The sequence below is a fragment of the Amphiprion ocellaris genome, chromosome 16 (assembly GCF_022539595.1).
Source record: "Amphiprion ocellaris isolate individual 3 ecotype Okinawa chromosome 16, ASM2253959v1, whole genome shotgun sequence".
Classification (NCBI taxonomy): Eukaryota; Metazoa; Chordata; class Actinopteri; family Pomacentridae; genus Amphiprion; species Amphiprion ocellaris.
The window spans coordinates 34,253,961-34,261,947 of NC_072781.1; the positions used below are offsets into that span (position 1 = coordinate 34,253,961).

Below are 7,987 nucleotides of genomic sequence, written 5' to 3' on the forward strand. Positions count from 1 at the left end.
TTTGTTGATGGCCCATATGGGATATTGGCAGTGTATGAGTGCGTTCTTGATGTGTTTTTCCTCCTCCTGTCTGTCTTTATCGTCTGTTATGATGCTGGTCTGTTCATAAAGTGTTCTGACTACTGATAGTTTGTGAGCTGTGGGTGTTCTGATGTCCAGAGGAGGTACTGGTCTGTGTGTGTAGGTTTCCTGTAAACTGTGATCTTAATGCTACCGTCTTCTCTGTGGTGTATGTTTAAGTCAAAAATGAAATGGTCCGGTTTATTTCTTCTTCGTGTGTGAATTGTATATTTCCTGTGTCCTCCATGTTGTTCAGATGATCGGTAAGTTCTTGTGTGTGTCCAGATTTTATTACTTCCAGGATGTCATCAACATATCGTTTCCAGAGTGTGGGTCTGCAGTGTGTGGGTGCTGTGTGGATGGCTTTGGTTTCCAGGTCCTCCATGAAAAAATTACTCATTATTGCAGATAGTGGATCTCCCATTGCAAAACCTTGTTTTTGACTGTAAATAATTCCTTTGAACTGTGTAACACCTGTATAATACCTGTATAACACCTGTGTAACATCTGTATAACACCTGTATAACACCTGTGTAACACCTGTATAACACCTGTGTAACACCTGTATAACACCTGTGTAACACCTGTGTAACACCTGTGTAACACCTGTGTAACACCTATATAACACCTGTATAACACCTGTGTAACACCTGTATAACACCTGTGTAACACCTGTGTAACACCTATATAACACCTGTATAACACCTGTGTAACACCTGTATAACACCTGTGAAATCAGCAGTACCTTGTGCGGCTCGTCGGCGTAGGCAGACAGTCCGGGTTTGATGGCTCTGAAGGTCTCGTGGTCTAGCCTGGGAGCTTCTGCAAGACACAAACACACACCTGTAAAGCCCCGCCTACCTGCTCAGGTGGAGTCCTGCTGCTGCACATGTAATCATCCTTCAGCTGACTGGGCAGCTCGGTTTTAACAGGTAACACTCTCCATGTGGTTCAATCAACACTAGCTGACTGACTGCGTATAGGCCACGCCCACTCACCACATACCTCACACACTTCCCCTCTGCCCACAGAAACACCGGACAACATCACCCACAACATCCCAACAGTCGTTTTAACAGATCAAACAAAACTCGGACTGTTCTTAGACCAAGAACTCTCCTTTATCCAGGTCCCCCTGTCTGTCGGGGTCGGGGGGTCTGGGGGGTCGGGGGGTCTGGGGGTCTGGGGGGTCTGGGGGTCTGTGGGTCTGGGTGCCAGCGCCCCCAGTGGTCATGGCCTGCGACTCCTCCCAGTGTGGACGACCCCAATGGAGGCGTTTTCCACAATCGTCAGTGCCATGCCATGTCTCCCTACTGTCAGTGGTGGGAGTGTGTGTCTGTGTGTGTGTCTTTGTATGTGTGGGCGTGCGTATGTGTGTGTGTGGGCGTGCATGTGTGTAAGTGCTTGTGCAGTTGTGTGCATATATGTATATATGGAGGGAGGGAGGGAGGGATGGGTTTGCTTGTTTTTAATGTTTTTAAATGTTGTACAGCACTTTGTGTTGCATTTTTAACTGTATGAAAAGTGCTATATAAATAAAGTTTGATTTGATTTGATTTGATTTGATTTGATTCAGCTCCTGCATCAGTAACAGGTGCTGCCACGAGACCGGCCAGCTCTGCTGCTAACAAAGGAGCCAAAACAGCACTCAGCCCAGCCGTGGTATTTAGCTTAGCGCACTAATGCGATAACGAAGGCATTTGGTCGAGCGCGACAGGAAACTTTCTCTAAGCCTAATAAACCAAAAAGCTCCAAAACACTAATGAGTTTGTGTCCATTTTGACTGCAGCAGAGCAGGACTTAGAGGCTGAAAGCTCCTCCTGTCTGCTGGTAATTACTGCTGCCAGCCAACGCCTGGATTTTAAATAACCAAAGCAGTTCATCCGACCCATACGAATCCATTTAGAGGTTTAACGGCCAGATATCTGATCCACATGTTCACATCACAGCAATGAGCGACCGGCACACAGCTGAAGAATGACAATAAAAGGAAAAGATGCAAAATGACCACAAAATGATGCAAAATTACAATAAAATTAAACTAAAGAACAAGAAGAGATGCAAATGACCCCAAAAAGATGTAAAACTACCACCAAACCATTAAAAAAATACCCCAAAGACATGTAAAACTAGGAGAAAAGAATGTTTTAATATTTAAAAAAAAAACAAATAAGTCTGGAGTTCCCCTAAAATGCCATTTTTCTCTTGTCCACCCCCCTGATGACCAAACTGGATCTCTAATAAAACAGACTGAATTTAAATCTCCTTTTTTCTGGTTTTATTTTTTCATTCATGTCTCTGTAATTGTGGGAACATTTTTCAATCAACATAATATTTTAAATATTAATTATTATTCATGGAACGTTTCCCACAACATGTTAGCAGAACCTGGTGATGATGTTTCTGTCATTTACTGTCTCATTTCTGTCGTTTCTATCCTCCAACAGTGTTCCTAAATAACGAATAGAGCAAAGCTATGTCTTCTCTTCTATTTTTCATATTTTCATCACATTGTCTGCTGGAGGAAATTAAGACAAAACATGAATATCAGTTAATTAGTTTCTGACTAAAACTTGGTCTGTCTCCAGTTTATAATCAGAAGAGACAAAGAAAAGCATCAAATCCTCACATCTGGACCCAGAAAGCAGAAATTAGATCAGTAAAGTGAGTGTGAGAACATCTGGAGATGGTTCAGCTGCTGTACCTTTGCTGTCCATCTGGAACCTGAAGATGTGGACTCTGGTCCCGGTGCTGCCGGCGTCGAACATGACGCCGTACCGGAAGCTCCGCCCAGCGGCGGTGGTCCTACTGTCTGCGGTGCGGTGGTGAGGAGTTAAGTGGTCGGGTCTGGAGGCCGAGTAGTGATTCTTCACAAACATCAGGTAGGCCAGCAGGACGCCCAGCAGCAGGAACACTCCGGCCAGCTTTGGTCTCTTCATCACCGCTCATTCTGTGGAGCTGCACAACGATGACCTGAAAACACCACAAGTCCTGGTCAACCAGGAGCAGTCCAGGATCACATCCAGTCCAGTCTGACCTCCAGTAAAACCAGTAAAACCACAACATAATAACCTACAAATAAACGCAACTCCTAATGGCTCCTTTGTTTTAGTGCAGAAATGTTCACATTAAAGGAATTATCTTTTTACTAAACATCATGAACACCCTGAAATTCATGAAGAAAAATAAATTCAGTTTCATCAACATTCAGCCTCAGTTCATCATTTCCACATTACAACTTCCAGATCACAGTGTCTACAAAGGAACACAACATTTAGTCATCTGGAACTGAACCAGAGAGGATTTACTCCTCCAGTAAATCCTCTCTGGTTCAGTTCCAGATGATCCAGATCAAAACCACAAAAATTAGACAAAAAACAACAAAAATAAGACAAAACATTACAAAAATGACACACAAAATGACAAAAAATTTGACACAAAATGACATGAACCATAACAAAAAATAGACAAAAAAGTCACAAAGTGACGAAAAGAATTTAGTTGTTTTTTCCACTGTATGGCACATAAAATCAGCATAAGTAATTCAAGGAGCTTCAGAAAGTTGAAAATCCAGAGATTCATTCTGTTTTCATCTTTTCTGGGTCTGATAAATGGTGGAATTTTGATGGTTCTTTTTATAGGAATATCAATTTTTATTTATGTAATTTTTTTTATAAACAAAAAGTTTATAATTAAGTTATTAAAAGAGATATTTTTGTTGTTTAGGTTATTCCTCCTCCAAGGAGGCAGAGCCTCGATGGAGTAAAAACTTAAACCACAAAAATGTTTAATTTCTATTTATCTGCATTTTTCATCTGTCTGCTACATTCACAGATTATTGCAAATCTAAGTGCGATTACAGCGATTTTATTCAACATTTGAAGACTTTCTGTAAACTCAAGCACTGTCTAGAAAAGTGGTCTATTATGGGATGGCTACACCGTTAGCATGACTCGTAGCTAACGTTAGCTCTGGTGCTAACAGCAACATGTTTTACATTGAGGTGATACCGTCGGCTTGAAGTGATGCAGTGATCAGAAAACTCTTTGTTGTACAATTTACACACAACCAGGCTTTTATCCAAGCTGCCATCAGGAAGATTTTTAAAAGGAAACATTCTGCCCAACAAGCTCAATCTCATCTTCCTTCACTGTTCACCAGTGCCTGACTTCACTCAGTGCTTCCTGTGCTTCTTCTTCATGGCTACAAACAGACTTTAGATTCATTACCGCCACCTACTGGGCTGGAGTGTTCATCAGAGTTACCAGAAATGAGGGAACTGAGGAGGGTGCAATTAATCGCAATATTATTTTTAACGCGTTATTTGCGCGGTAATTAATTAATCGAACTTAACGCGTTAAAGTCCCGGCCCTAATATATATATATATATATATATATATATATATATATATATATATATATATATATATATATATATATATATATATATATATATATATATATATATGTGTGTGTGTATATATATATGTATATATATATATGTGTGTGTGTGTGTGTGTGTATATATATATATTTATATATACATATGGTAACCCATACTAGTAAAAATGTAAAATAATTTGTAGACCATGACAAGTTGTTTAGATCAGAAAGTAAAATACTGGATTGTTCATTGTTCTTTTGACGTTTTGTCTCGTTTTTGTAATATGTTGTCTTTTTTGTCTGACTTGTCGTTTGTCTCATATTTTTGTTGTTTTGTTTCTGGTTTTTGTCGTTTTGTGCTTCCTTTTTGTCTCAATTGTGTTTTTTTCTTATTTTTGTCATTTTGTGTTTTGCTTTATTCATTGCTTTTTTGTCTCATTTTTGTTGTTTTGTGTCTTTTTTTTGTCTCGCTCGTCTTATTTGTCCATTTTTTTTCATTTTGTGTCTCGTTTTTGTCATATTTTGTCTTGTTTTTGTTGTTTTTTTGTGGTTTTGATCCTCCAGTAAATCCTCTCTGGTTCAGTTCCAGATGAGTAAATGTTGTGTTCCTTTGTAGACACTGTGATCTGGAAGTTGTAATGTGGAAATGATAAACTGAGGCTGAATGTTGATGAAACTGAATTTATTTTTCTTCATGAATTTCAGGGTGTTCATGATGTTTAGTAAAAAGATAATTCTTTAAATGTGAACATTTATGCACTAAAACAAAGGAGCCATTAGGAGTTATGGTTATTTATAGGTTATTTATGCTGTGGTTTTACTGGTTTTACTGGAGGTCAGACTTGACTGGATGTGGAACTGGACTAAGATGAGTTTGACTCTCCTGCTCTGAATTATTCCGTCTAAATGAACATACAATAAAGAAATTCAACTTTAGTTTTGTGGAAGCAGAAAAGATTTATGGTGTTAGCATCAGCTGGTCACCTCTAACCCACTAACTGACTTTAAATAAATAAATGAACCCTGAGTGTTTAAATGAGTCTCTGAATGACAGTTCTCAGGTTTTATTCTATGAATAAACGTTAAACTGTCGGTGAGGTTTCTTCTCCTCAACCTGATGAAAGTTTTACCTGTTCAGAATAAATGTGACCAGAAAGGAGCAGATTAAAGAAAACACATCAAAATTCATCATTAATATTCACCCGCAAGTCAACAGGTAATAAACCAACAGATATCTGACTCTTTATCAGAAACACATCAATATTCATCATTTAATTTACATAGAAAGGAATGGAGTCACAGAACATCCGAGTTCTCAGGAAAAAAAACAAGAAAAGTTCAGTTTGGTGTGAAGTTAACGGAAATAGAACTTTCATTCTTAACGCTGTTGTTATAAATGTTGAGCAGGTGGAGGCGGTGAATGTTTGTTTGTTTGTTTGTTTGTTTGTTTATATTTACAGCAGCTCTCCAGATGCTAACAGTTAGCTGAGCCTGAAGAAGCTGGTTAGGTTAGCTTCAGGGGTCCGTTTCACGAAGCAGGTTTAGTGAAAACTCTGAGTTTGTTAACCCTGAAATGAGGGAAACTCAGAGTTTTCCATTTCACAAAGGGAGGTAACTCAAACCAGAGACAGAGGGGTAACTCTAGCCTGTTTCACAAAGAGAGGTAACTGAAGCTCTCGGTCAGTTACCATAGTAACAGAGTCTATGAATCTAACCTGGTCGGAACCAGGTTTATCTCAGCAAACCTTGAGTTTCTCTCTGTCTCCGCCCTCTTTCAGCCACACGTTATTAGATTTCCTCATTCATTCATTCATTCAGCTGGCGAGTTTTGGCGAAGTCTAGTTCTGCCGTGTGTCAAAATGTCATGTCCTTTTATGAACGATCCAGTAGATGAAGGAGCAGCATTACTGCACAGAGAATTAAATATTCGTCGGGAGATTGTTATCAGCGCATAGATGTTCTCGCATTTCTGGACAATTATCTTTTTGAGCGGTACCGTTTCGCGTCACAGTCCATAATCTACATACAACCTCATCCGTCCTTACATTTACAACATCACCAACCGCAGTCATGCTCTCACATCCCAGCAGATATTGTGTGTTGTGCTGCGGTTCTTTGCAAATGGAAGTTTTTTTATATAATGTAGGAGATGCAGAGCACTTCAGTAATGCAACTGTATGCAGGACGGTCAGAAAAAGAGAAATAAATGCTTTAAAAAAATCTATATATCTATCTATATCTATATCTATATATATATATATATATATATATATATATATATATATATTGTTGGCTGAGTAGAAGTCTTTGTTAGCTTAAATAGAGTTAATTATTTAACAGAACATGATATGGATGCAGACATTTAGGCTGTGTGTGGGATAAAACCACTGCACAGTCAAACAGCCACTTAATATTTAGGCTACTTTACAATGTAAAACATGATCAAAATGAGGTAGCTCCATGAGATTATGCCGACTTCTTACCTGTTTTAAAAATGTTTTTATATTTCATCTTCAGCTTCTCCCCTGCAGGATTGCACCTACATGAAATAACTTAATAGGCTACTATTCAAAGAGTTTTCCTGTAATGTTATTGTGATTTAAACTTACGCATTGACCCAGGCAGCAATGTTCTCCCACACCGTCTCCCTCTCTTTTGCAGCTGCAGCAGTGTTGCACTTCTTTCTAAAAACGTGCTCAAACTCGCTATATAAGCGCATTAAGATTTCCAATTCAAGCGGTGTAGTCCTCCGCTTCCCCGTTGCCATGGTGACTCGTCGAATCGGCGCTCCATTGATGCTGTCTTTTTATAGTTGTGGTGCACGCGCTTAACTCCGGGTGAAACTACTCCGAGTTGATTTAACCAACTCAAATCAGCCGTTGTGAAACCGAAAACTCAGATTTTTCTATCTCAGAGTAGATCGACTCAGAGTTCAGGGTTAAACTCAGAGTTTGTTGAACCTGCTTCGTTAAACGGACCCCTGGTTAGCTTCAGGTTAGCAGCGGGTTAGCAGCGGGTTAGCCAATTAGCATGGGGATGATGAACTGGCCCCGGTAAAACGGCTTCTGTGTTCCGGTTAAACGTGTGTCTACGCACCGACCAGGAGCCGTCTCTAACCGTCTCCAGGTGTCTCCAGCTGCTCCGTTACTTCCAGTCTTCGGTCACTTTTCTTCTCATCCTGATGCTAAACTATCAACAAGGCGGCGCTGCCTGATGACGTCACAGCAAACGGCGGTGACATGGCAGAATCCACGAGGATTTAAAAAATAGAATATAGAATAGAATAGAATAGAATAGAATAGAATGCTTTTAATTGTCATTATACACACAATAAACGGGTCAATCTATAACTGAGGGACTTCTGAAGTCCATGGGATAAATCTGCACACATTTTTATTAAAAGTAAAACAAAAATAATGTTTTTTGTGTCCATTATGATCAGTCTTTACAAATTCCATAATTATTTATTATGGATACAATCATTAATAAAAATGACTGGCTATCACTAAAATATCAACTAAATAACCATCTGAATTTAATACCA

The 7,987-nt window shown here is 39.3% G+C and overlaps 1 protein-coding gene across 3 annotated transcripts in view; it reads right to left on the reverse strand.

Moving 5' to 3' along the window:
* entpd6 (ectonucleoside triphosphate diphosphohydrolase 6) overlaps positions 1–7,667 on the reverse strand; it is a 24,819-nt gene extending 17,152 nt beyond the window's left edge. Inside the window, exons 1-3 of one of the 3 annotated variants that reach the window (XM_023285675.3) lie at positions 7,540–7,667; positions 2,765–3,033; positions 806–882 (exon numbers count right to left, since the gene is read on the reverse strand). In XM_023285675.3, the coding sequence (XP_023141443.1) occupies positions 806–882; positions 2,765–2,999 (312 nt within the window). In that variant the 5' untranslated portion in view covers positions 3,000–3,033; positions 7,540–7,667. Of the gene's footprint in view, positions 1–805; positions 883–2,764; positions 3,052–7,052; positions 7,488–7,539 lie in introns of those variants that run through there. The other 2 variants (XM_035955260.2, XM_055018695.1) reach the window with 2 other exon arrangements.
* Positions 7,668–7,987: the final 320 nt, after the last annotated feature.